The sequence below is a fragment of the Rattus norvegicus genome, chromosome 11, assembly GCF_021556685.1.
Source record: "Rattus norvegicus strain SHRSP/BbbUtx chromosome 11, alternate assembly SHRSP_T2T, whole genome shotgun sequence".
Lineage (NCBI taxonomy): Eukaryota > Metazoa > Chordata > Mammalia > Rodentia > Muridae > Rattus > Rattus norvegicus.
In genome coordinates, this window is record NC_141544.1 from 28003560 (window position 1) to 28030765 (window position 27206).

The 27206-nt window shown below is 39.7% G+C and overlaps 1 protein-coding gene and 1 long non-coding RNA gene across 36 annotated transcripts in view; one reads left to right on the forward strand and one right to left on the reverse strand.

Moving 5' to 3' along the window:
• Hspa13 (heat shock protein family A (Hsp70) member 13) lies at positions 1-14180 on the reverse strand. Its single transcript, NM_019271.2, has 5 exons — positions 14153-14180; positions 12343-12683; positions 4123-4336; positions 2698-2865; positions 1-859 (listed from the first exon to the last, which is right to left on the reverse strand). The coding sequence occupies exons 1-5, from the start codon at positions 14175-14177 to the stop codon at positions 192-194; spliced, it is 1416 nt and encodes a 471-aa protein (NP_062144.2). The 5' UTR covers positions 14178-14180; the 3' UTR covers positions 1-191.
• A 216-nt stretch (positions 14181-14396) lies between these two features.
• The window catches only part of LOC148002471 (uncharacterized), a 219017-nt gene continuing 206207 nt past the window's right edge, over positions 14397-27206 (forward strand). For 11 of the 35 annotated variants that reach the window (XR_015632902.1, XR_015632903.1, XR_015632906.1 and 8 more), the window contains exons 1-2: positions 14397-14603; positions 16121-16206. This is a non-coding gene — a long non-coding RNA (uncharacterized LOC148002471). Of the gene's footprint in view, positions 14604-15826; positions 16207-18290; positions 18343-19352; positions 19831-22310; positions 22479-24337; positions 24567-27206 lie in introns of those variants that run through there. The other 24 variants (XR_015632913.1, XR_015632914.1, XR_015632921.1 and 21 more) reach the window with 10 other exon arrangements.

Below are 27206 nucleotides of genomic sequence, written 5' to 3' on the forward strand. Positions count from 1 at the left end.
TTTTTTACAAACACAATCAAGACTCATCTGGTCATATTCAATTCTAAAACAAAATACTATGTAAAGTTGTCATGTATAAATGTCCTCTCATGAATCCATGAGTGACTTCATGGCCTTCATTTCTGGAGGAGGTTCACATGGAAATCATTAACACCACTAGACACAATCAGTTACCAGCACTCCCTCAGAGTTCAGTTGAAGTTGGTTTTCTGTAAATGCTTATTGGGAATTTCTAAAGCACTAACTTGGAGAGGCCAGGACCCTCCATCAATCCCAGCTTGGATGGCCACTCCCGTCACCACTGCCAGGTCAGGGTCTACAGACGTGTTCGGGTCCTTTCCAAAGAACTCCTGAATAACTTGGCGGATCCGAGGAATGCGAGTAGAACCCCCAACTAGAACCACCTCATCAATTTCAGTCTTGTCTAAGAGGCCTTCTTTTAATACTTGCTGAATGGGTACGAGTATTTTCTGAAAGAGATCTTCATTGAGGGTGTTGAAGAGCTTGCGGGATACTTCTGTCTCAAACAAAACCTGACTTTTTCCACTCGTGCTGTCAGAAAGGCCAGGTCTAAACACCCTGTTCACATGGTGACCATCCCCTGGGGTAAGCTGGTCTTCTGGAAGTTTAGAGTCAGCATTCTGAGGTTTCTGGCTGTCGTTTTCCTCTACAGTGAGTAATACTGATACCTGGGCAGACTGATGAAGCGTCAGGTTTAGCTTGACCATTTCCACTGCTTGTCTTAATCTGTGGATCTCCTCTTTCCTAGAAGGGAGAAAGCCGTATGTTTGATAGATCTCTTTATACAAATACTGAAGCAGCCTTTGATTGAAGTCTTGTCCTCCAAGTTTGTTGTTTCCTAAAAAAAGAATTAAAAATTTTATGTCATACATATATGCACAAAAGTATAAACTGTATGTTAAAGTATTCTAAGGATGACAAATCCTGTAATGTCTTTAGATTTTGATTATATAAATACTGACTAAAAAGACCTATGTTAAAGCCATTTTAACCTAAATGGTAAGGGGAGAAGGTTACCTACTTCCAGAGTCTAGGAACTGTCTTACCTCAACTATTATTACTTCTGCTTCTATCCTCTACTATTGATAACCAGTGTCTAGCAGGGTTAGAAATTCTAAACGATCCAGAAGGGAGTATCTCAATGACATCAAATAATTTTTGATAAACATACAGGAATGAAGTCAGCAGCTATGTGAAACAGTACCAGAAGAAAGTAATTTTTATTAACAGGTAGCAATAAATATATATTTTATCTCACTGTTAATGATTAAAATCTTAATAGAAATAGTTCTATAGGAAAAAATGATGGAATATAAACTCAGAGTATATATTTTGGCTGTATGGAATTTGGTTAAAAGAGAAAAATATATATGCTGGAACACTGAAGTAGGTTAACAAGGACCCTTATATTTTTAACCTAAAAAGCACAAAGCAAAAATCTTTTTTATATATTTATAAACTAACTCTTTATTTAAATAACTGAAGTAGATGTCCATGGGTCTTTATATACAACCAACACTAGCATCAGACACGTTTACAAACATGGGAAAAACTTTCTAAAATGTACACAGATGGTGAGGTTACCAACAAAATCCAAATACATTCAAAGACAGAACTTAGTTCATAATTGTTTTGTCATTGAATATTTTATTTCTTTTTCCATCTTTATATTCTATCTTTATTGTAAGTCTCTTTTCATTTGATAAGCTTTACATTAATTTTATGTCATACGTCATTACTTTAACACTGATAGTTGGCACTTTGTATAAACTTATTTAAAAATCTAAGATTTCTTTAGTTAACTATTATTTTATTGGATATTTTATGTATTTACATTTCAAATGTTATCCCCTTTTCTGGTTTCCCTCTGTCCCATCCTCCCTCCCCCTGCTTCTATGAGGATGATCCCTCTCACCCATCGACTCCCACCTCAACACCCTGGCATTCCCCTACACTGGGAAAATGAGCCTTCAAAGGACTGTCCTCCTGTCCTCCCACTGATGCCTGACAAGACCATCCTCTGCTACACATGGGGCTGGAGCCATGGGTGCTCCATGTGTGCTCTTTGATTGATGGTTTAGTCCCTGGAAGCTCTGGAGGGTCTGGTTGGCTGATACTGTTGTTCTTCCTATAGGGTTGCAAACCAGCCACCAAACCTGGTTACTACTGCTGATGCCAAGAAGTGCTTGCTGACGGGAGCCTGATATGGATGTCTCCTGAGAGGCTCTGCTAGAGCCTGACTGATATATATGAGAATGCTTGCAGCTAACCATGGGACTGAGCATGGGGAACCCAATGGAGGAATTAGAGGAAGGACTGAAAACAAAAGTCTTAAAAAGAGATTTAAAGTAAAAGATCTTGTTTCTTCAGTGATACTAAAGTAGTGTTTCTTAGGACATCCTCATCATGAAGCATAAAATAGGTGAAATACCCAAATGTCTTCATTTTAATGTGTTTTTCCCTTATCTTCCCTTGAACTACAATCAAGAAAGGTCTAACGGACAACTTATCTGACTCCCAGCCATTATTCTGACCGTTAACGTTGATCTGTACACAGATATAAACAACATAATACAGAAACATCACAAAACATCCTGAAAACAAAACCCACATCCTACATGCTAGGCAGTTTGAGGGAAACATGCCTGAACCTCTTTAATTCTGCACTTTTCTTACCAGACATTGCGCGTGTTAGAAACATTCCTCCTTGTTTATTCAGTAATGACACATCAAGAGTTCCTCCACCCAGGTCTATGACTAACACGTAGAAGACATCAACCTTGTGGAGACCATAGGCCATCGCTGCTGCTGTCGGTTCATTTATTACCCTCAAGATCTTCAGTCCTGAAAGACCATGGGAGGAAACAGTTTTTAATCAGCTTGTAAGCAACACACTTGCTTCTTCTTTAATGTGAACGTCACACAAGAGTATGAAAAACACAAGTTCTTTTTCACTGATATAATTAAAATTTCTCTTAAAGAATACACCGTAAGAAAAGCCTAAATTTAGTATCTTGACATTTTATTAACAATTGAAAAACATCTCTCGCAACCTTCCCTAATATTGATAGTCTACTTGGAAATATATACTTATGTGGAAATGTGGTAATCTGATCTTGTGTAAAAGACCACTTTAACTTTACCTTCAGTAAGCTTCTTGCTTTGAACTCACTTCTCCACTTACAGTGGTGCACAAGATGTGAGACTGTACCTCAGGAGCCACATCAGCGTCTTAAACTCTGAAGATTCTCCCACAGATTATACTGCCCTTCCTTTGGTTATCAAACTTCTCACTCTGTTCTGGTCACGTGTGGGGTCCTATAGTCAGACTTGTGTCACTGTTTCAGGGAGGCATACCTGATCATTCTCTAAGCTGCGTCTATACTCTGACTACCCTTCATTCTTCCACTCATGCTACTTTCTGGTAAAGACTGTACCAGTAGCTCTGATCAAGGGGTGACTGATCCTCTTGAAGCCAATAGGGACACTGGTGATTGATATCCATTATATCAATAGTAATAGGAGGGGTGGACAGCTCCTATTACTCAAGACAGGGATAAGTTCCCACAGTAAAATGTTAATATTATGTTCATCGTATGCTTGCTCTACCTTTCTAGCTTGTTCTAGTTGGATAGAGCGCCACAAAAGCAGGATTTATAGAATAGGTCACGTCCTTTTCACCTTGGGAAGTCTGGAAACATTTCATCCGGACAATAGGGGACCATATCTTTTATCAGAAGGACAGAAGTATTCATGTTCTCTCTCAGTCTTTGTCGTATGCCAGATTAGCTTAACCATTTCCTTTCTTCTTTTTTAAACATGTTTTGAGGATGGTTGTGTCCTGGAGGACTGAACCTAGGCTGGGCCTGACCTGCCCTGGAGAAGTAATCTACCAGAAAGCTACAGCTTCAGCCCTACACTCTTTTTTCTCCCCAATATAAACATTTAATGATAACTGGAGTTCATAATTATCATCGCGAATCTATATAAAACAGACATCTACTACACCTGCCATAGAGTCTACAGCCTACAATTGATTAATAGAGATGTCTGTCCTAACAAAATCTTGAGAAAGAGCGCGTCAGTCAAGGGTGCTGTTACCAGCAAGGTTGGCAGCTTGGATTGTTGAATTTCTCTGTTGTAGGTCAAATTCTGCTGGCACAGAAATGACAGCATTGGCAACCGGCATTCCAAGGTATTTCTCTGCCATTTCCTTTAGCTTCAGCAACAATCGAGAGCCGACGTACTCCGGAGAAACAATGATGGTTTCGTTACTTGTCACAGAAAACTCAGCCATTCCATTTTTGTGTAAAACCTGTGAATAGGAATGGAAAAGCAAGAATGTAAAGATATTATTGTATACACATAAGTCCAGTTACTTTGACATGTACACATTGCATTAACTTAACAAAAACCTTTAAAAATAAAAAAAAAACCCTCTATCATCTATCTAGTACCCTTTTCCAGATTAAAGTTCACTGACTATGATACTTAAAATGTTATAAAATAAATCTATGTTACAGTAATAGCCAAGAATTTAACAGAAGCCTAGAGTACTCTCATTACGTACTCATTGGAAGAATGAATTACAACACCCAGGAGAATCCTTTTATTAGAGCTGTATATTGAAAACCCTCAAGTGGACACCTTTTCACTTAGACAAAGCACTTTAAAACTTCTCGTCAATATACACAAGTCGCTAATATCACTAATATTGCATTCTGGGGTCATTCCTTATTAAAACAGTCTTAATGACAGCACTGCAATGCCTGAAAGACCTGATTTCCAGGACTGCTGCTGAGTGAGTAAAGCCCAGTATACAATGAACAATGGGATGGTCCACACGCTGGGTAAGACTGGGAAGCACGTAAGAACTTCCTCATGCTCCTCCTAAACAATTTACATATTGGCCATTTATGGGAGCTTGCATTTCATACTCATGGCCAGTGACAACCTATAATTAAATCCACAAGAAAGAAAACTAAAGAACGTCCAATCACAGAGGAGGCAACACTTTATTCGGTAAGCCATGATGACACAACTACCTAGTGAGTCTAATACATGTAGACTCACTAGACCACTTCATAACTTAGAAGAAAAGGCCCATATGGGATAAACAAGAACAAAAATTAAATGTTAAAAAAATAGTAAAAAATAAATACATAAAAGCATTAAGATAAAAAACCAAAAGGGGAAAAAATATCAAGGAAGTACAAAGGGTAAAGTTCATACTAATTACTATAGGAATCAAAGCTACTCTTCTATAATTGAGATTTCATAATGCCTAATACTTTGAAAGGAACAACAAATTATACATCATAGAGATGATAAGGTGAAAGAAAAACAAAGACACATAGAAAAAGCAGTTTATTGTCATTGGAGAAAAGAGAGAAATGTTAAAAGCAGGACAAAGAAGAAGAAATACAGAGGCAGTGAGGTCTTTGTGAGTTCTAGGCCAGACAAATCTACAAATTTAGCTCCTGAATTAATCAAAGAATCAATCAATCAACCAAGCAATAGAATTTTTAAAAGAAAAAAAAAAACCACAACTAAATATAACTCCTGGAAACCAAAGGAAAGACATTGAATACGAAATGCCATTTTTCATTTGTAGATTGCTGAACACTAAGTAAACTGGACCTGATGGCACAGGCAACTCACCTCAGAGGCTGAGGCCTTAAAGGTCAGTAACTGTCTGGGCTCAATACGTAACGACAATCATATTACCTGCTGACAATACAGATATTCCAAAGAGCAAATGTTAAGAGCATGCAGTCTACAATCTGGGAATATAAATAAAATTCCTTAAAAACACAAATCAAAACGACCTTGAGTTTCCACCTCACACCAGTCAGAATGGCTAAGATCAAAAACTCAGGTGACAGCAGATGCTGGCGAGGATGTGGAGAAAGAGGAACACTCCTCCATTGTTGGTGGGATTGCAGACTGGTACAACCATTCTGGAAATCAGTCTGGAGGTTCCTCAGAAAATTGGACATTGAACTGCCTGAGGATCCAGCTATACCTCTCTTGGGCATATACCCAAAAGATGCTCCAACATATACAAAAGACACGTGCTCCACTATGTTCATCGCAGCCTTATTTATAATAGCCAGAAGCTGGAAAGAACCCAGATGCCCTTCAACAGAGGAATGGATACAGAAAATGTGGTACATCTACCCAATGGAATATTACTCAGCTATCAAAAACAATGACTTTATGAAAGTAGGCAAATGGATGGAACTGGAAAATATCATCCTGAGTGAGATAACCCAGCTCCAAAAGGATGTGCATAGTCTGTACGCACTGTGAAGAGGATATTAGTCCAAACATACAGAATACCTAGGATGCAACAAAGAGACTGTAAGAAGTTTACCAGGCAGGAATGCCCAAGTGAGGATGCTTCAGTCTCACTTAGAAGGGGGAACAAAATAATCATAGGAGGCCAAGGGAGGGAGAAGGGGAAAAGAGGAACAAGATCAGGTATTGGGGGTAGAGACAGAAGAGAAGCCCTGAGGGCCAAGAGAATGAATGGAAATATGCAGCCTCTGAGTGTGGAAAGTGGAAGGGACCCTCTAGAAGGTCCCAGAGACCTGGAAAGTGAGAGAACCACAGGACTCAATGGGGGTGACCTTAGTCAAAATACCTAACACTGGGGAGAGAGAACTCAAAGAGCTCAACTCCCATAGATAAGACAGAGCCTCAAGTGAAGGGACGGGTTTACACTGTCATAATTTCTGCCCAAAACTGTATCTGTCTAAAAGAAATGCGGGGCCAAAAATGGAGCAGGACTGAGGAAAGGCTGTCTAGTGACCAGCTGAACTTAAGCTGGAATCTATCTCATAGAGTGTGTTAAGGTCTGACCTATTACTGATGCTATGATGTGATTACAGACAGGAGCCTAGCATGGCTGTCCTCTGAGAGGTTCTATCTACCAGCAGCTGAGACAGACACAGATATTTACACCAAACCATTGGACTAAAGTTGGGGATCCCTATAGAGGAATTAGAGGAAGGATTGAAAAGATGAATATGGCAGGCAACTCCATAGGAAGGCCAGCAGTCTCAACTAACCAGACAGACCCCTAGGAGTGCCTAGATACTGAGCCACTAACCAGGTAGCATACATGAGTTGGTCTGAGGCCCCCGCCACATATACAGTGGGAGACTGCCTGGTCTGACCTTGGTGGGAGGAGATGAGCCTAATCCTCAAGAGACTTGAGGTTCTAGGGAAGAGGGATACCTAGTGTGAGGTATGAGGGAGGAGCACCCTCTCAGAGGGAAGAGGGAGGGGCACTGGGTTGAGGAACTGTGGGAGGACCCAGAGAGGGGAAACAGCTGTAATGTAATTTTAAAAACCTCCAAACATTTATATCCAACTCAAAAGTCTACAAGACAGGCAATTTCTTACAGTTAGAAAGAAACACATGTATGCATGTCTATATCTATATGTATACATACTGAACTTCAAAACTTAGTGTGATACTAGCTAAGTTTGGTAGAAGATAGATTAGATAGATCAATTTTGTGAGAAAATAGCAGTTTCCCAGCCATTAAAGATAGTGAGGTGCCAGTGACAAAGGGAGTCACTTCCTCAGAGTAAAGGCTAAGAAAAAAAGTTTCCAAGCAAATGGTCCCAAGAAACAAGCTGGAGTAGCTATTCTAATAACAAATAAAATCACTTTCAACCAAAAGTTATCAAAAAAGGTAAGGCAGAACACTTCATACTAGTGAAAGGAAAAATCCACCAAGATGAATTCTCAATTCTGAATATCTATGTTCCAAATGCAAAGGAACCTACATTCATAAAAGAAACCTTACTAAAGCTCAAATCACACATTACCCCTCACACAATAATAGTGGAGACTTCAACACCCCACTCTCATCAATGGACAGATCATGGAAACAGACACTAAACAGAGACATAGAAATTATGAACCAAATAGATTTAACAGATATCTATAGAACATGACTTCCTAAAACAAAAGAATATACCTTCTTTTCAGCACCTTATGGTACCCTCTCCAAAACTGACCATACAACTGGTTACAAAACAGGCCTCAACAGATACCGGAAGATAGAAATAATTCTATGCATCGTATAAGATCACCACGGACTGGGGCTGGGGATTTAGCTCCGTGGTAGAGCGTTTACTTAGGAAGCGCAAGGCCCTGGGTTCGGTCCCCAGCTCCGAAAAAAAGAACCAAAAAAAAAAAAAAAAAAAAAAAAAGATCACCACGGACTAAGGCCGGTCTTCTATAACAACAAAAACAACAGAAAGCTCGCATACACATGGAAGCTGAATAATGCTCTACTCGATGATAATTTGATCAAGGAAGAAATAAAGAAATTAAAGACTTAGAATTTAATGAAAATGAAGGTACAACATACCCAAACTTATGGGACACAATGAAAGCTGTGCTAAGAGGAAAACTCATAGCACTGAATGCCTGCAGAAAGAATCAGGAGAGAGCATACATCAGCAGCTTGACAGCACACCTAAAAGCTCTAGAACAAAAAGAAGCAAATACACCCAGGAGGAGTAGAAGGCAGGATATAATCAAACTGAGTAGAAACAAAAAGAACTATACAAAGAATCCAAAAAAACAAACAAACAAAAAAACCCAAAAAACAAAAACAAAAAAAAAAAAAACAAAAACCAAAACAAAACAACAACAACAACAAAAAAAAACCAGGAGCTGATTCTTTGAGAAAATCAACAAGATAAAAAAAACCCTTAGCCAGACTAACCAGAGGGCACAGAGAGTGTATCCAAATTAACAAAATCAGAAATGAAAAGAGACATAACAATAGTCAGAGGAAATTCAAAAAATCATCAGATCCTACTACAAAAGCCTAGATTCAACAAAACTGGAAAATCTGGAGGAAATGGCCAATTTTCTAGACAAATACCAGGTACCAAAGTTAAATCAGGAACAGATAAACCAGTTAAACAATCCCATAACTCCTAAAGAAATAGGAGCAGTTATTAAAAGTCTCCCAATCAAAAAAAGCCCAGACCAGACCAAATGGGTTTAGTGCAGAATTCTATCAGACCTTCATAGAAGACCTCATACCAATACTATCCAAACTATTCCACAAAATTGAAACAGATGGATCACTACCCGATTCCTTCTATGAAGCCACAATTATTCTTATACCTAAACCACACAAAGTCACTACAAAGAAAGAGAACGTCAGACAACTTCCCTTATGAATATCCATGTCAAAATACTCAATAAGATTCTTGCAAATTGAATCCAAGAACATATCAAAACGATCACCCATCATGATCAAGTAGGCTTCATCGCAGGGATGCAGGGATGGTGCAATATTTGAAAATCCATCAACGTAATCTACTCTATAAACAAACTCAAAGAAAAAAACCACATGATCATCTCATTAGATGCTGAGAAAACATTTGACAGAATTCAACACCCTGTCATAATAAAAGTCTTGGAAAGATTAGGAATTCAAGGCCCATACCTAAACATTGGAAAAGTAATATACAGAAAACAAGAAACTTGAAGCAATCCCACTAAAATCAGGGACTAGACAAGGCTGCCCACTTTTTTCCTACCTATTCAATATAGTACTCAAAGTCCTAGCCAGAGCAACTAGACAACAGAAAAAGGTCAAAGAGATACAAATTGCAAAAGAAGAAGTCAAAATATCACTGTACAGATGACAAAGTGACCCCAAAATTTCACCAGCGAACTACTAAGCCTGATAAGTTAAGCAAAGTGGCTGGGTTAAAACTTAACTCAAACAAATCAGTAGCCTTCCTCTACTCAAAGGATAAACAGGCTGAAAAAGAAATTAGGGAAAAGACACCCTTCACAATAGTCACAAATAATATACAATACCATGGAGTGACTCTATCCAAGCAAGTGAAAGATCTGTATGACAAGAACTTCAAGTCTCTGAAGAAAGAAATCGAAGATCTCAGAAAATGGAAAGATCTCCCATGCTCATGGATTGGCAGGATTAGTATAGTAAAAAATGGCCATTTTGCCAAAAGCAATCAACAGATTCAATGCAATCCTCATTAGAATCCCAAGTCAATTCTTCAGAGTTAGAAAGAGCAATTTGTAAATTCATTTGGAAAAACAAAAAACCTAGAATAGCGAAAACTATCCTCAACAATAAAAGAACTTCTGGAGGAATCACCATCCCTGATCTCCAGCTCTATCACAGAGCAATAGTGATTAAAAACAATAGTGATTAAAAGCAATAGTGATTAGTACAGAAACAGACAGGTAGATCAATGAAATAGAATTGAAGACCCAGAAATGAACCACAGATCTATTGTCACTTGATTGTTGACAAAGGAGCTAAAACCATCCAGGGGAAAAAAAGAGAGCATTTTCAACAAATGGTGCTGGTTCAACTGGTGGTCAGCATGTAGAAGAATGCAGATCGATCCATTCTTATCACCCTGTACAAAGCTTAAGTCCACGTAAATCAAGGATCTTCACATAAAACCAGATAAACTGAAACTAATAGAAGAAAAGGTAGGGAAGAACGTTGAACACATGGGCACTGGGGAAAATTTCCTGAACAAAACACCAATGGCTTATGCTCTAAGATCAAGAACAGACAAACGGTACTTCATAACATTGCAAAATTTCTATGAGGCAAGGACACTGTCAATAGGACAAACTGGCAACCAACAGATTGGGAAAAGATCTTTACCAATCCTACATCTGATAGAGGACTAATATTCAACATATACTCAAGAAGTTAGATTCCAAAGAATCAAATAACCATTTTAAAAAATGGACTACAGATCTAAAGAAAGAATTCTCAAGTGAGGAGTCTTGAATGGCTGAGAAGCACCTAAAGAAATGTTCAACATCCTTAGTCATCAGGGAAATACAAATCAAAACAAACCTGAGATTCCACATCATACCAGTCAGAATGGCTATACCCAAAAGATGCTCCAACATATAACAAGTACACGTGGTCCACTATGTTCATAGCAGCCTTATTTATAATAGCCAGAAGCTGGAAAGAACCCAGATACCCTTCAACAGAGGAATGGATACAGAAAATGTGGTACATTTACACAATAGAGTACTACTCAGTTATTAAAACAATGAAATTCTTAGGCAAGTGGATGGAACTAGAAAATAACATCCTGAGTGAGGTAATCCAAATATAGTAGGCACTCATTGATAAGTGGATATTAGACCAAAAGCTTGTAATATCCAGGGTACAATCCATAGAACACATGAAGCTCAAGAAGGACGACGACCAAAGAGTGGATGCTTCAGACCTTCTTAGAAGGGGGAACAAAAATACTCACAGGAGGAAATACGGAGACAAAGTGTGGAGCAGACACTGAAAGGCCATCTGGAGACTGCCCCACATGGGGATGCATCCCATATACAGCCACCAAAGCCAGACAATATTGTAGATGCCAAGTAGTACATGCTGACAGGAGCCTGATACAGCTGTCTGCTGAGAGGCTCTGCCAGAGCCTGACAAATACAGAGGCAGATGCTTGTAGCCAACCACTGAACTGAGAACAGGATCTCCATTGGAGGAGTTGGAGAAAGGAATGAAGTAGCTAAATGGATTTGCAACCCCTCGAGAAAAATAATATCAACCAACCAACACCCCAGAGCTCCCAAAGACTAATGCACCATCCCAAGAGAACACAGGGATGGACCTATGGCTCCATTTGCATATGTAGCAGAGGATAGCCTTGTTGGGCTTCAATGGGAGGAGAGGCCCCTGGTCCTGTCAAAGCTGGATGGCCCAGTGTAGGGAAATGTCAGGGCAGGGAGGTGGGAGGGAAAGGGTGGTGGGTGAGGGAGCACCCTTATAGAAGCAGGGTGGGGTGGGATAGTAGGTTTCTGGAGGGGAAACTTGGAAATGGGATAACATTTAAAATGTAAATTAAAAATAATGCAATTAAAAAGAAAGTTAGTGAGGTTCATGCACTAAATGTGTGTGACATGCTAATGCACTTCAAATAGGCCAGAAAACACGAAAGCGAGTGCACAAATGGTATGTATATAAAAATGTACATAGGTAGAGAATACCCATCCACAGTGCGTGGGGCTTCAACATCCTTCCTAAAATATCCTGAAAGAACTAATTGGATCCTGAGATGATGACGGAATGAGTGCACAGTAAGGCCCCATTTCCTGACCAGATTCGCCCTGTAGCTGCTGTGGAACTTCTTACTGAGAAGACACAACTCCCTGGCATATAAAGCCAGTGGAGACGAAATGGTTCGTACTGTGAAGCCAAAGCATGAATTGAAACAGTGCAGTTAAATCAAATGGACACAGAGTTTAGATTAATTTCATACCTTAAATGGGTATCTGCCAATTTCAGCCTCCAGCTCTTCAGGGGTGAAAATCTTACCTATGAACCTTTTAGCATCATATATTGTGTTCTGAGGATTGGAGTCTGCCAGCTCTAGGCTTTCATAGCCCACATACACATCGCCATCAGTGAAGGACACCATGCTGGGGATGCTAATATGCCCGTTTTCATCTGGGATCACCTTTACTTTCCCTGTTCCAGGAAAAAATACACCGACGGAACAGTAGGTGGTACCCAGGTCAATGCCAATCACTTTTGGAGTTGGCAGTGGTAAATACTGTTGTGCCAAGTAGCCAGCCAACAGGAGAGTCAAGACAGCGGAACCTGAAAAAGTAAGACAGGCTTTTATGGAGCTGCTATCAAATCCTGCGTCTACAGCAGCGTCTCCTGAACACCGCTTTTGGAACGAATCATAAAACATTTTACTTTATAGGATTAGTAAGTACTTGTTTTGGACATCAAACTTTTAACATTCCATTAGGCCACAATTAAAGACGAAAAAAAAAAAAAAAAAACAAACAAACCCAAAACCAAAAGCCCTCATAACTGTATTTCTGGGATAAAGGAATAAAATGCAAAGATACTTAAGTAATAATTTTGCTGTTGTTGAATGAAAATATCACAAATGGGTAGCAAAAGGTGGATATAATCCAGTTTTCTTGTCTCATTGCCATGTAGATTGACAGCTTCACTTACCTGTCATTACTAAAATAAAATGCCATTCTGAAATTCTCACAACAAAAGCTTTTTCTCACAGTGAAGGCTCTGGTATGTAAGGCTAACCTCTTTGATTTTTGTCTTTACCCATTCAAAAGGATAAAATTCATAAAGTTGGATGCGCTGATCTGAAAACTACGTAGGTATTATTGTTACCCCCTAACACAGTTCCAGGAGAGTTTTTGCATACTTAAGCAGGCATTAAGGATACACTTCTCAAAGAGGTAGCAGTTAGGGAAGAAGTGTACAAGTGCTAACCCTGACAGCAACAATATGGACGCTTCCCAAAGGCAAGTTCAAGTTCAGTTCACCATTGTATGGCCTATCAAGAGCAGAGGCTTAGCAAATATCAAAGGAAACAGATCATACATAAACGTCGTGCATATTGTACACAGAAGCGAATAAGGACATCACTTTGAGTTTAGAATTGGTATCTTACTTGGTCTCGCTAGTCTGTGTCATACACCTGTTCCCACTCACACATGCTACAAACCCAGAATGTCAGTCTATAGTGCCGCCGGTAATTGCTAGCTCCTTCAACGCCTGGCACATGCAATCATAGCAGACCAAGAACCTATCCACTTGTCTCTTCCAAACCACAGACAAATCTCAAAGGCATCTCATCACGTTTTGGCAAGGGAATGTGATTCCCAAACGGTATGTTCGAAAGAGAATCCAGTTACAAATGAACAGGGACCAGTATCCCCCCCCCCCCCCCCAACTCGGCATCCAGAATGAAGCTAAGTGTCTTCATCCAGATCCCCTTCTTAGTCACAGTGGGTTCTTGCACATAGAACAGATTTCAGCTACCAATTCAAGACCGAGGTCATCTGCATTCCTAGGCCCACGACCCCCTGACCTGCGGCTAAGGGCAGGACCCCAAAAGTCTTCCACCAGCCAGACACCGGCTCCAGGCGCCCCGCCCCCACCAGCTCCAAACCTTAGTCCCCTTTTCAGGTTCCCTTCGGCTGTGTGACCTATGATTCAGGGGGGTGAGACAACCAACCCATGCCCACCAGACCTCTTGAAATCGCCTTGTCGACTGCCATAACCGCAAGGACCCCTGAGGTACTGACCTAAGATCGTCATCTCTCCGGCCATCAGTCCCGCCGAACAGGCAGAAGGATGACTGTACCGACGGGAGGCACCGCCCCCTAGCCGCCCACTCTCCCGTTGCCTCCTGGGAAATGTAGTTCTTCAGTTCGGAGGTAGATGGAGGAACTACGACTCTCACCACAGCGAAGACTTCATCTACCATCAGGCCGCGGGGCGGATCCCACGCAAGCCAGTGAGGAAAGACTCGGCCTCCCGACGCACGAAGGCCCAACAAACCAGGCTTTGTTGAGGGAGCAGCCTTTGGGAAAGCCCGGAGTTTGCCATTCATCAAACCCGAAACTAGGAGAGCCTACTTGCGGTATAAACATTTGCGGTAGCCCCGCCTCTCCGCATTGTACTGTGGGAGCTGCAGTTCTGGACCGTCCATAGTTTAGACGCCGTAAGGAGGATAAAACCGATTAAGAATCTGAGGTGGGTTGCGCTGCCAGGCTGGCGCGGGATTCAAACTTCCGGGTTTTTTTTGTTTTTGTTTTTGTTTTTGTTTTTTTGTTTGTTTGTTTTTTTGTTTTGCTTTATTATTCAGCCTCTTATGCCTTTGGTCGAAATCAAGATTCTAGATAGACATCTCCTAAGCCCTCCAAAGCCCCCTTTTCATTCCGCAGTGGGGCAGTTCTTTGCATTGTAAACGTCCCTGTAATCCCTAAAAGCATCGCCAAGCCGGCGCTATTGGCAGTAAATTATTTCGCGGGCTCTATAGGACTGAGGTTTATCCAAGACGCCACGGCTTATCCAAGATATTTTTAAATCTAATACTAACATTCGGATACGCTATTACAAATACATATGAAACGATGCACTCTACTTTTCGCGTTAATTATGTCATAAGTGCCCACCATTGCCTTCCTGGACAGGTCCTGTCACTTCCGTTGACTATCCGATTTCTTTTCTCCTTGCTGCTCTGAAATACATTAGCAAAGCAATTTGAAGAAGACAAGATTTATTTTGGCTCAAAGTTCAATGGTATAGTTCATCGTACAAGGAAGTCTAGGAGGCAAGATTTTTAGTCAGGAAGCAGAGAGAGGAAATGCAAGCTCTCTCCCTCTCCCTCTCTCCCTCTCCCTCTCTCCCTCTCCCTCTCCCTCTCCCCCTCCCCCTCCCCCTCCCCCTCTCCCTCTCCCCCTCCCCCTCCCCCTCCCCCTCCCCTCCCCCTCCCCCTCCCCCTCCCCCTCTCCCTCTCCCCTCCCCCCTCCCCTCCCCCCTCCCCCTCCTCCCCCCTCCCCCTCCACCTCCACCTCCACCTCCCCCTCTCCCTCTCTCCCTCTCCCTCTCCCTCTCCCTCTCCCTCTCCCTCTCCCTCCCCCTCCCCCTCCCTCTCCTCCCTCTCATTCACCTTTGAACCTGCTGGATCAAATTGTAGCACTTACAGTTAGGCGAAGTCTTTTCATCTTAATTGGATCAGAAACTCCCTCATATACGTACCCGGAAGTTTACTTCCATAATGGTTCTGAATTCTAGCAACTCGAAAAGATTAACCACAATTACTGAGGATACTTGTGCGTTTTAGTATGTAAAAACCTGATTTTTCCCCCTCACTATTTAATATTTGATATAACTTAATAAGTCATGATTTTACTATTGGGAAAGTTTATGAACACTTAATGTCCTAGAAACTTAAATCTGCTTCTCTGTTCTAGATGCAAAGCAAGCAGTCCCAACTGACAACAGTGCTACTAGATGTGGGAAAACCTCTACTGGTTTTCTATTTGTGTAAAATTTTGTATCTCTTTATTATCTTTCTAGCCATCTACATACTTTATGATGTATTGGTCTATATCTACATGTAGCTATCTACCTATCAATAGATAGCTATAGTCACATATATATAATGATTTTAAATCTGAATTATGGCTAATAGAGACCCATTATAATACTTTTGTGTTTTTATACTTTTGTGTTTTTAAATGCTTCGTTGTGTGAAATATGAAAAGCGTGTCAATATATGACCACTATCCACCAAAATTCTTACGAAGAATGAAGAAAGCATAATTCAAACATCCAGTCGATGATTTTCATGGTAATTATAATTTTAATAAATATTATTCAACAGTTACTGTGTGCTTAGCATGGTGGTAGCCACTGGCAACAAGAAAGGAAAGAGAGAAGGTGAATTGGGAAACTTAATTACATTTCTCTTTTCTGTCACTGTAAAAAGGAATGCTGTGTGCCACAGTATTCGTGTGATCCCTGGGAAAGAACAAGATTGGAGAGGGCCTACGTAGTTTTACTATGAAGAGAAGTTCCAGTATTCCAGAGTTTGGGGGATTTTGTTTGTTTGTTTGTTTGTTTGTTTGTGCTGTCTTTGAAATGTGACAGTGAAGGTTGATGGGAAGATACGAAGTAGCCGAAGTACTCCAGATAAAAGTGACCCAATTACCAACAGACTAGAGGCAGAGGGTCATTAGGCTCACCAGCCATTAGATTCCTAACAGGACGATTAGCGATTCAAGCACTGTTCATTGTCTCTCTGCCCACCATGCTGTTGTCCTTTGAAAGAGAAATGTCCCCTCCGGGCTCCTGTAGATAGACACTTGCTACCTAGCTCTTGCTGCTCTTTGGGGAAGTTAGAACATGGAGACTTTTTGGAGGAAGTCCATCACTGGGAAGCAGGCTTTCAGAGTTGGTAGCTTGACTACACTTGGTATAGTCTTGTAGCTTCCTGCACTAGTGGCCCGCTGTCACATCTCTCCTGCCAATATGAGTAGCTAGCCTTCTGGAATGGTGAGCCAATATAAACAGTCTCTTGAGTTGCTGCGGTGGGGTGGTTCATGGTTAAAGATGTAAGCACTCAGTTACCCTTCCACAATACTTCACTGGACCAACTTGGATTCTAAAGTCCTGAAACAGTAAGCCATTATCACAATAATAGAAGCGTAACTAATATAGTGCCTTTCAGTCTACCATTTTAATCACAGCAGTAAAATGGTAGCTAGTACATACCCTTTCCTTTTGCAGTTTTCACTTAATATGCAGCCGTAAAGAACATTGTTTCAGAATAGAAAACCTTTACCCTCAGAGAGGAATATAGCGTGCCGCACACAGGTTATTTTCACTGTTACTGACTTAACAAACTGTCTTAAAACTAAAAGAGGCCTATTGTACAATTCTGTAGGTCAGAAATTTGCTATGTGTTTTGCTGGATCATAGTTCTGTAATGGTTTTACTCTTATTTTAAATCATAGAGTTGTGGGTACTTTTGTTATATGTCAGGCTATTTTTCCTCCTAGCCTCAAGCTGCCAGAATAATGACTCAGACTCAAAATATATTTACAGCTACAACCACCTGGTCCTACTAAATTTGTTTAGAAGAAATGTTTTATTCCTTTTGAGATATTTTTTTACAGTGACAGAAAAGAGAAATGTAATTGTTAGTGGGATGATTACAATGAAAATAATCTACAGTAATAACATATAATTAATATATATGCATATATGTAATAAAATGATCTGCCCTTTTCCTAGAACTTTCCTTCAGCAATAGTCCAGACTGTAAGCTTATTTCAGTGCTGTCTACTTGAAAGCAGGTCAAGAATTAGCAGTGCACTGTTTTATTCATGAAGATGATGAGTTCAGAGGACCTAACGAAATAGACTGATGTCCTAAGTTTATTCTTTTATTTATGTGGATTTTTTTCTTCTAAATTGTAGGACATCTGAAAACATTTTCTTTAGATAGCCTGTTGTAGAAGGTTTAGACATCACAGTAACGGAAACTGAAACTAACCAGCTTCCCTTTGTCTTGTACTGCCTTGATTGTTCACTGGCTCAGATAGATGTAGCATACCTATATATTTATCAGTGGAAATGTGCTTAGAGCAAATACAATACATATATTCCTGTAGTTTATAACATTTTTACATATATTATTTATCATGTTCAAATTACAGATTTAACAGAATATTATTAATATTACAAGACTAATTTTAGCTTTCTTCTTCAATATTTAACTAGTTCATTGGTATTTATTGATTAATCTTCCTTTCTTATTAGTTTCAAAGCTTATTTTGGTTTTGCCTCTTATAATACTTTTTGTTTATTTTCTTTTTGTGTTTCTGTTTATTTGTTTGGTCTTTTGTGTATTTTTGCCCTGTTTTTCAAACAGTGTTACTCCCCTAGGCACTCCTTTGATCCTCCTAACAGGGTGACTATCACAGGTGTGAACATCCACAACCAAACTCTCATGGATGGAATCTTAATTATCTTTTGAGATTATAATATAATTACATCATTTCCCCTTTCTCCTGCTTCCCTCCTCACTCTCCCACAAGCCCCTTCTTGTTGTCTTTCAAATTCATGGACTTTTTCATTAATTGTTGTTACATACGTACATGCCTGATGTGTGTGTGTGTATGTGTGTGTTTTTGAATACATAAATACAGTATACCACTATATAATTGTATGTATCTGTTTTGATGCTATGTATTCCATATACACAGCTCAAAGGGATAAAATTCAGAATTTGAGACCAAATTCAAGTGAGTTCAAGGTCATCGTTCACAACTTAGTAGGATTCTGTCACAAAATAACAATGAAAGAGGAATGTTACACAGTGGTAAGATGTCTCCCTTACAATGTAGGATCCTCTGAGCTCAGTTATTAGTTTAGAAAGGGACCTAACAGACAAAACCATACTGGAAGGTATAGCAATCTTTTCTTGACACTTGTTTCACTTGCTTATTGTGGGTTAGTAACATACTGCTATATCCTTGGGACTTTGCTATAGACACATATCTGAATGGACAAAATTACTTAGTTTTTCTTTTCATATTTTTCTCTGTTTGCATCAATTATTTTTTGTATAACTTACAAATCAGATTAGTTCCATTCTTTCCAAAAATTATTATAATTCCTTTAAAATTTAGACTAAATAAATTTACATTTATCTTGATAAAAGATAAATTACAATAGTGGAATGTCAATCTAGGATAGTAGTTGTTTCTGTTTTAATGAGGATTTGTAAGTATTTTTCTTCAATAGATGTTACACATTTTGAAACTTTCATTAAGGTTCTCTAATGCTTGGGGTACTGTGATAAAGTCCTTATTAGAATTGTTTTGCCAATAAAGCATTTAAACAATTAAAGTTTGTGTGTGTGTGTGTGTGTGTGTGTGTGTGTGTGTGTGTGCTTAATTGATCAAAATAACTATCACCTCTAAATACTAAGACAGGTTCTGCTCTCCCATGAGAAAATAATGATAGAAAAGCAACTGTCTCCAGAGAGGCCCTGCCAGAGCATGACAAATAGAGAGGCAGATGCTTGCGACAACCATTGAACTGAGAACAGGGTCCCCTTTGGAGGACTTAAAGAAAAATTGAAGAAACTGAAGGCATTTGCAACTGTATAAGAACAACAACACCAACCAACCAAAGATCCCAGGGACCAAACCACCATCCAAAGAGTACACATGAACAGACTCATGGATCCTGCTGCATATGTAGCAGAAGATGGCCTTGTTGGGCACCAAAGGGAGGAGAAGCCCTTGGTCTTCCCAAGGGTGGACCCCACTCCCACCCCCAGTATAGGGGAATGTTAGGGCGGGGAGGCAGGAAGGGATACATGGTTGGGTGGGGGGAAGGGGGATAACATTTGTAGTGTAAATAAAATATATCCAATAAAAATGAAAAGCAACTGTGAAAGCTTACACCCATTTTTTTGGTTTCTTGCTGTACACGATGAAGGAACAGAGTGAGGAGGGCACTGTCCCATTGCATTGCTGGCTGGAGAACGACTGTTGTCAGAAACAGAGTCTTCCTCAGTTGCAGCTTTAGCACATATGACGGACAAGCTGTTGTGTTGTAAACTCAGGAGTATAAGGGCACGCTCTGCTCCTAGATTACGCTGAGCACTGTGCGGCTTCCGTCTGCGTCTGCTCCTTCTTCTGCCCTTTGCAGTTTCCAAGGAGAATTTTCTTACAGAGATGCTTCAGAAGATGGCTATGCCTTCTGCTCTGCTCACTGTCTTCTTGCTGAATTACTGATTGTTTCTCCGTAAACTCAGCTTTGTTTTCCCTTTGCTCAGTGCTCACATTTGTTTATTTGTTCTATATTTGTTATTGTTGTTGCTGCTACTGTAGAGACAGTGTCTTGACTCCACAGTCTGAGCTGGCCCGAAAACCATTGTGTGACTATGGGACTAGCTGAAAACTCACTGTGAATGTCCTGGTTCCATGGCCCAGGCTGGGATTACAGGTGTGAGCCAGCGCCTCCACTACCATTTCGTTATCTATTAACTGTACGTAATACTTTCTGTATGTATGGCCCGTCCTGTGTGTGTGTGTGTGTGTGTGTGTGTGTGTGTGTGTGTGTGTGTGCGTGCGCGCGCGTGTGTACAGCCATAGCTTTAACTGACAAACTGACACAGCATTTAAAGGAACAAGGCCCATTGAGGAATTGTCTGTATTATAACATTAACTTGGGCAGGTTGGTAGCGTTGTCTTGATGGTTACTCAATTCGGGAAGGCCTAATTCATTCTGCTTATGTTGGTACCGTTCCATGGACAAGAGTTCCTGAGCTGTTTAAGAAAACTAGCTGAGTGTGGGCCTGTGAGGGAGCCAGCAAGAAGTATTCCTGCATGGTTCTTGCTTCTAAGTTCTTACCCAAGTCCCTGCCCTGACTTCTCTCAATAATGGGCTATGGCCTCGAGTACAAGTCAGATCTGCCCTGTCTTCCCGAAGGTGCTTTCACTCATGGTTATTTTTCACCACCAGGATTCAGCTAGGACAGAAATTGGTACCAAGCATAGGGTACCTGCCCTGGACCTGGCCGCATACAGTTTTGTTCTTGTGTTAGTTTTCTATTGCTGTGATGAAACATGATGTCAAAGGCAATTATAAAGGAAAAGTTGATTTGGGCTTAATATTGCACGTGGAGAGTACAGAATGGTGGAGAAGCATAGCAACAAGCCACAGGCAAACTTTCAGAGCAGGAAGCAGAGGCAGCACCATTATAAAGAATCAGACACCGGAAATTGAAAGTAGGCCAAGACAAGGATGTCTCAAAATCCACCCTTTAATGTACTTCCTCCATTCATGCTGCCCTTACGTGTGGCCCCTAATTAGTGCCACCAACGACGGATCAAACTTTGAAATTCACGAGCCTCTGTGTGTGTCTGGGCAGGGTGTGTGTGTGTGTGTGTGTGTGTGTGTGTGTGTGTGTGTGCATGTGTGTGTGCCATTTTTCCTTCAAATTACCACAGTACTTTTGAACTCTTCTAATGGAAGAATGTGAAGAGTTTAGGAACTTTGAGATGGGAAAGCTCAAAGCTTACTAGGCATTCTGTAGGAACTTGGAAGGTAAGAATGCTGAGAGAAATGTGGCCCATTGAAACTTGGCTTGTAAATTTTCAGAAGCAAGAAAGCTTTTATCAGAACTGGGGCAAGAGTCATTTGTGTGGCATTTCAGCTAAGAATCTGAGTGTGTTGATCAGCTCGGACTAAAGAATAAGCTACAGTTACTAAGATATTAGCATCACTGAAGTGAAACTTATTCTACATAACTGGCAAAGTAGTATTTTTTTCCAGAGTCAAACTGTTGTATTAGAAATGCAGCTCGTGTCCGGACAGAGCACAGCAGTCCAGTCCAGTTCCATGTGCGAGAGGTTTACTGTGGGATAAAGAGGGCAATGGAGACGAAGGGGGGAAAGAGAGAGAAGAAAGGGCTAAAGTTAAGAGAGTCTGCCTTTTATTTAGGCTGTGATGCAACTGCTCACAGGTAAAGGTGGGAGGTAAACTAGGTAGATGCTGTGAATGTATGGCAATTGCCATGGCAACAGATGTGCAGTCCCTGTCACCTATGGGTGACATCACCATCACCCATCACTGTCATTGCTGGATTCAGAGACGACCTGTAACTGTAAAGCCAGTTCCTGATACCAACGTGCAGCACACACCTGGTGGTTGGTTTGTTTTTGTTTGTTTTCCTTTATTTGGGGAAGTTGCTAGGTTGCATTTCAGGCTCACAACAGATCTTGGCAAAGAGTACGTGATGTCACACAGATGCTGCTGGTTTTGAAAGCATGATGTGATCATAGAGAATAGTTGAGGCCTGGCACCAAACTAGCAGAGTCATAATACCTGTGGAGAGTCCAGTAGTAAAGCTGTCACCCGGGTTGCTGTGGAGACTAAAGGATATTGGAGCTTCCGGGAATGTGGGACATTTCTCAGTGTAGAGTGGAATGGGCCTAAGCCCATCAGACAAGGTGTGTGTGCCACAGATGGTCAGAAGACTGCCCAGTGAATGAATACCAGATGGTGAACCCTGGGCTTATGGGACCTACATTTACATTGCTAGGTTTGGGCTTGCTTTGATCTGATTTTTGTCTTTGCTTTGGTTCTACTTTTATGGAATAGGAAGTATCAAGTTGTTTTTTATTTTATAGGAACCCAAGGTTAAAAGACTTTGGACCTTTATAAAGACATTGAACTTCTAATCATTGGAACTTTTTAAAGACTGTGGCACTTCTAAAGTTTTTTCTTTTAATTTCATACTGATATATGAACATGACACTTTGCAAGGATTGAAAGTGTATGGTTTAAAGTGATATGTTTTTGTGTCAAGTTGACATTGACAGCTTTAACTGTCAACTTGACACAGCCTAGAGTCATCTGAGAGAGGCCTCAACATCATCTTATTCGCCAGTATCTTTTTTTGTCTGATGAGAGTGGAATGATGCATCTCTCTCTTATGTATTTGAAATTCCCTGATTGTTAGGGAGATTCAGTATTTTTGTCTTTATTTTCCTCATCTGTTCAAATCATGGTGTTTCCTTATAGTTTAACTACTAATATTTAGCAGACCATATGTGTTATAAATATCTCAACTAATTTCGTGTCTTTTAAGACTATCTGAATTCTTAACTATGAAATGTAGTTGTTTTATCTTTTGTATATCATTAAATACTAATTTAAACCAAATTCCCTAGGATATTATACCATGTTACCCTTTCTTAACTTTCATACTGGATCTCTAATCAACCTTGGAATGACAGTGTATTAGAATGCTACTCTTTTTTGTCTGTATAGGTATTAGCCTAGGACTATTTACTGAACATAAATCCTATAGTGTTAAATGTCCTTTATTATTTACAGGATTGCAGGCTGCATAGGTCTCTTTCTCACCCGACTCTGTTTTACAGAACAAGTGATCTGATATTTTTATTACAGCTTAGCACTAAATTGTGCTGTTTCTCTGGACAAATAAATAAATTTGTTTTATTCTTCCTCAGAAATTTGTTGTCTGATTTTATTTTTTAATTAAAAAAAGGATGTGTTAATGATACAACTTGATTAGAATAACAAATGTGGGGCCACATATTTCTTTCCCAAGTCTCCACCTAGTTTGTGAGTCTCACCATCATCATCTTTGCTCCTGATTTGAAACCTGATGTGTTGAGTTTGACATTGGCCTGGGGACATCTCTGCTTTTGCGAATTCCTTTTGGCATCCTTCTTTGTGTTTCAGAAGATTCACTTTTTAGTTCCTTGGAGATTTTCTTCAATCTCTCAGGAGCTTAGCATTCAATGTAGCTGGACTTTATGCATGTTATTGTCTCTATAAGAGTCTTGATTATATATGTGCAATATTTTTTTACAAGTGTAAGTTCTCCAGATGTCTTACGGCACAACCTTAAAACTCAGTCAGATGTACAGTAATGAAGCTAACTGATAGTCTGTGAAATGTCAGCTCTTATTTATGGGTTAGGGTCTGTAGGTAGGGAGAGCGGCTTTATGTTCTGCCATTAAAGTCAACCAACTTCTCTGTATTGCTTATGATCATAGAAGTCTTATAGGATTGTACAGCAGGAGAGCTAGAAGCAAGGGCTTCATTCTTAGTTATCTAGAAACTATCCCTCAGAGATTGCTTGATATCCAAATAGCAATATTCTCATGAGTTATAGTGAAAATCATGCAAAATGAAAGTCAGCCTTATAAAACGATGTCAGTGGTTTATTATGAACAACTATAAAATTAAGCCCTAATATAGAGTTCTGTGAGTGCTACCTTTAAAATGGAGAAGTAACTGAAGCTAACCTGAAAGTGTATCAAATGGTTTTGATGTTCTTCTGGAGTGTTCAGTGCCAGGCCCCATTGTGTCTCTAGAATGCATAGAATGAATGTTGTAATTGAGAATTGGAACTGTGCCATTGGATTCCACAGCCAGACTTGGCTATCAGTACCTGTGCTTTCCATGACCTGTGCTGGAGAAGTTTACCCACAGTTTGGCATGTTATAATATTGATGTAGCTGAGTGCAACTTTTGAGTTTGACATGTGGCATTATGAGAATGAAAGAAGGAGAAGACTCGTTATATGAAGAAGATCATGCAAGAGACAACAAGCTTTTTGACCAGAAACACCTGGCTTCACATCCCAATATACACTGTAAGGGGTCTTCCACTCCTTGTAAGGCTCAGAGTCTGGAGCCACAGAACTGGAGATCATAATGACTCCCCAGGAGGAGTATTATAAGAATAAAGTGAAAGGGTATATGTTTAATGCTTGAAAAATAGAACAGTAACATATATACTTTTTCAGAAAAATATCCCTACTTTTCATAAGTGTAAAAGATGAGTAAAATTATTCTTGTCTTTCGTTTTATCATAAGGTGGAAAAATCAGGGCACAAGAGCGTAAGTTTGGGAACTTTTTGTTTTAAACTGTTTAAACTTATTGCTTCGTTGTCTTTTCTCATGTATTATTAGTGTAGACACTAAATAAATAATTTAACCATCCTGTAAAATATATAAAGATATATGAAATGCTTTCTTTGTAGATGAATTTTGAATCCAAATATTGTTAGCAGCGTAACTCAAGTGGAACCAATCCATATTATACTGCTTACAGTGAATGTTGTGCCAAACTAATCTCTCTTAAAGACTGAATTTATTAAGTCACTCTCTTTGAATTTATCAAAACTCATTTTATACTTTAATGCATCAAATCTAAATTTTATTGCCAAGCTTTCAAAAACTCTTTCAATTGGCCCACTCTTTTCCACTCAAACATTCTCATCAATAATAGACCCTCAATCCACCCTCTGTTTAAAGAATATGAACTCCTTGTCTACATTTGTTTTTGTTCAACAACAGCCCCCTTCTCTTCAGTTGTACAGTGAAGATGAGGCTCTGGGAATCACATGAAATACAGTTCTTTAGATGCTCTCCTACACAAATCTAGCTCGCTAGCCCAGCCCAGTGCTCGTTTCCACTGGGCCCATTGCCCTGAGTAACACAGCTCTCATGCTTGAACTTCTTCATGGCTTTGGTCAATCATCACTTAATTTAGCTGATAATTAAATCCTGACTTTTATTGCACATTATTATTTATGTGAAATAAGTGACATATCCAATTAGAATCTAGGGTCCTTGAAAAGAGATTTTCTCAGAGTTCTGCGTCTGAATGCTGCTAAGTGTGTTATTGAACACAGTGTGAATCACTATTTTAATTGATGAGTTAGTTGATTAAAATAATTCATACCATGAATCTAGTATGTATATTATCTAACTTACAAGTGCTATGTGTTGTCTTAGATTGGAATTATAACTCTTGGCTTCTATAATGTAATTCAGATCTTGTGATAGAAAACATGAAAAATCAGATTTCTAAAATATAAAGAATATTTTATTGTCCCAAACTCTGTTTAACACCGCAGGTTTTTTTCAGCTTGTATTACATAAGGAACATGAATGCATTACTAATGAGTTAGCATTTTGCTAGGGGAGGAGTCTCCATGTACCCTCATCCCATCTGATCAGTCCTCATGTCTGACACCTTGCAAAAATTTCTGTGGACACATCCCATCAATCATCTATTATTGTGAGAAAAGAAAATCAGTTTGTTTGATTTCCTTAGAAGATAAAGTTCAAATGCTTTTATATAATCACAGTTTACATTAATTTTCAAACATAAGAATCTTAAACAAGTGACTTAGGAGTGTACTGTGCAGTGTCTCATAGTTTGCTGACCACAGTGTTACTGTGCAACTTCAGAAGCAAAAACGACTGCTTCTTGAAGGACCAGAGTGTGATGTGCTCACATGCCTTTCTTGTGTCTTCTATAGTTGTGTCATACAAACCAGGTCCAGGGAAGTGGAATTGCCATAGTTGTTTTGCTGGCAGGATTCACTTCCTGTCCAAGATGTAATATGAATGAGCATACATGAAATTAATTTAATTATTGTTTTATGGAGCTTGTTTATCATATTTATGTTTGAATTTCCAGGAGATGGAAGACTGTGTGGGAGTGTTTCATTAAGAGCACAGGATCAAATGTATTTGGAGTTTTGATCCATGAACTATTTAGTGACCAGCAGGTGTCTCTGTTATACAGCGAAGAAGGCTTTTGCACTTGACCCTGTTTCACACCTAAGATCCCATTTCAGTTTGCACAGTTATCTGTTCTACTGTGTATGGAGAATCCTTGTTCCTCTTAGTCCTTTAGAGCAAAGCTCTGCTTCTTTTAAGTGCGGCATCTAAAATTCCTTCTTCCTGTCTAATGTTCACTCCGCGTCTTTATGTATTGTATGTCAACCTTTAGAAGGGAAGGCAGATCAAGATCTTTATTAGATACCTTAAGCAGCGAAATGACTGCAAGGCCATGCCATTAAATTAAATGTGTGCATTAAATAAAAGCAGTAGTGCACTGTGACGGCAAGGTAAGGAAGCTTGGCACTTATTTCTTTCCTTTAACAAAAAGGCTAAGGAACTAAAGCTTTAAACAAGAGCTAAGTAAGCACAGCCCCTCTCTGTCCCCCCATCTCACTCTCCCTTCTGTTGACAGTATCTCCGTCTGTAGCCCAGGCTGAACTCCAACCCAGCATCTTCTACCTCAGTTTCTCAGGTTCCAATAGTACAGGACTATATCACCATGCCTGGCAATGATGCTTTTGTAAACAAGCATATCTATATGATTTTTAATTTTTAAAATTTAATTTAGGATATATATATATATATATATATGCATATATATAATTTAGGAGAAAAGTCTAGTAATACTATATTCAAGTCTTTCGAAATTTAGCATG